Source organism: Sphaeroforma arctica (genome assembly GCF_001186125.1).
Source record: "Sphaeroforma arctica JP610 unplaced genomic scaffold supercont1.1571, whole genome shotgun sequence".
Classification (NCBI taxonomy): domain Eukaryota; class Ichthyosporea; order Ichthyophonida; genus Sphaeroforma; species Sphaeroforma arctica.
This window is the reverse complement of record NW_014038987.1, coordinates 131-1,792: the sequence shown is the minus strand read 5'-3', so window position 1 is coordinate 1,792 and position 1,662 is coordinate 131. Positions and strand designations below refer to the sequence as shown.

Genomic DNA, 1,662 nt, shown 5'->3' with positions numbered 1-1,662 from the left:
ACACACACACACACACACACACACACACACATATATATATATATATATATATAATAATAATAATAATATATATATATATATATATATATATATATATATATATATATATATATATATATAAATTTATACATATATATACAAATAATCTGCCCCCGAAAATTGTAGAGCACCCTACTAGCACACAATGATCCATACATGGGCAACTTCTACTATAATCGAGTACGAATCTACATACACTCGCTCATAATGTATGCACATCCCCGATACACTTAGATGGAAAGGATACACCCATCCGAGCTGACTGTGTGGAAAGGTGTGGTTCCCTTCAGTACGAGATTGGGGAAGGAGTTCTATAGCCATTCAGCGGGCTACTCCTGCGCATGGAACGGTGGCCGTGTGCTTTTGTTCGGTGCCTGCTTGGTTAGATGATGGGTTGTTCTTCGTGTGGTGGCACTATCGCGCGCAACACAGACTGGCCAGGTGCTAGCCCTAAAACCCTAAACAACAGCTAGACTAGCACACCTTTGATAGGGTACGCTTCTATACTTAGTGCTGGTGAACAGTACAAACAGAGCTAAAACCTCTCAAACCCCAAAACGGTTGCATACCTGTGCGGAAGTCTTTTTGTGCCGTGCGCAATGGGGCGGGCACAAGAAGTCCAAACCACCGAATCGGATCGGCCTTATTGACACCGCTCTTGTTGACACCGCTTTGGCGTTGTGTTGTGGGGGGATGCTCGGGTTCATTCTCTCCGTCTTCTTGCGCGTCTATGCTTTTCTCATCTGTTTGTGTGTCTCCTGTAATGTGCCAACAATGCCGGGTCAGATTGGTGTCGGTTTAGTGTCCGCTGGTGGTCTTCGGCAGTGGTGTAGTGATGAGAGGTATCAAACTGGCGTCAATAGATGTCCGCATAGCCCCCGCTACAGTTAAGTATCATCCCTACTGCGCGGCGGCGTGCTGATGTGCGTATGCTGCCCCAGAGTACCGCACTTCACAGCCACAACACTACACCGAGGTGTCCACATGTGTCTAAAATATACCAATTACACCCCACACACAGGCCCACCTGTTGCTCTCGAACTGTCATTGGTACTGCGCAGTGGTGTGCCGATGTGCGTGTGCTGCCCCGGAGTGCCTTACTACGCTCCTGTAACACTTTATTGAGGCGTCACTATATGTCTATGACATATTAGCTACACCCCACATAGACCCACCTGATTCATTCGAATTGTCAGTGCTACTGCGCTGTGGTGTGTTCTTGTTCTTGCGTTGCTTCATAGTGGTCTCATTATTCTTGGCTTTATCTGTGGTGTTGCCGGCTGCCTTATCTTGCGAGTCTTCATCTGCGCGTCATGGTAGTTGGGAGATATATTCGACTGACTGCTTGTACAAGAAAATACTCTACTTGATAGGTATTTGAAGTCAGTGCAACACAACAACATACATACAAACATACATACAGACACAGACACGGACAGACACTCACACACACACACATACATATATATATATATATATTTGTGTCTATACAGATATATATACACACACATACACACACACACACACACACACACATATATATATATATACATATACATGCATACATACATACATATACATATACATACTTACACCCACAAGTACATACATACAAACGCACAT

The 1,662-nt window shown here is 44.1% G+C and overlaps 1 protein-coding gene across 1 annotated transcript in view; it reads right to left on the bottom strand.

Moving 5' to 3' along the window:
* The window catches only part of SARC_11207 (hypothetical protein), a 2,656-nt gene extending 1,312 nt beyond the window's left edge, over positions 1-1,344 (bottom strand). The window contains exons 1-2 of the mRNA XM_014294710.1: positions 1,215-1,344; positions 609-797 (exon numbers count right to left, since the gene is read on the bottom strand). Coding sequence (XP_014150185.1) covers positions 609-797; positions 1,215-1,278 — 253 coding nt within the window. The 5' untranslated portion in view covers positions 1,279-1,344. The remainder of the gene's footprint in view (positions 1-608; positions 798-1,214) is intronic.
* Between the last annotated feature and the right edge of the window lie 318 nt (positions 1,345-1,662).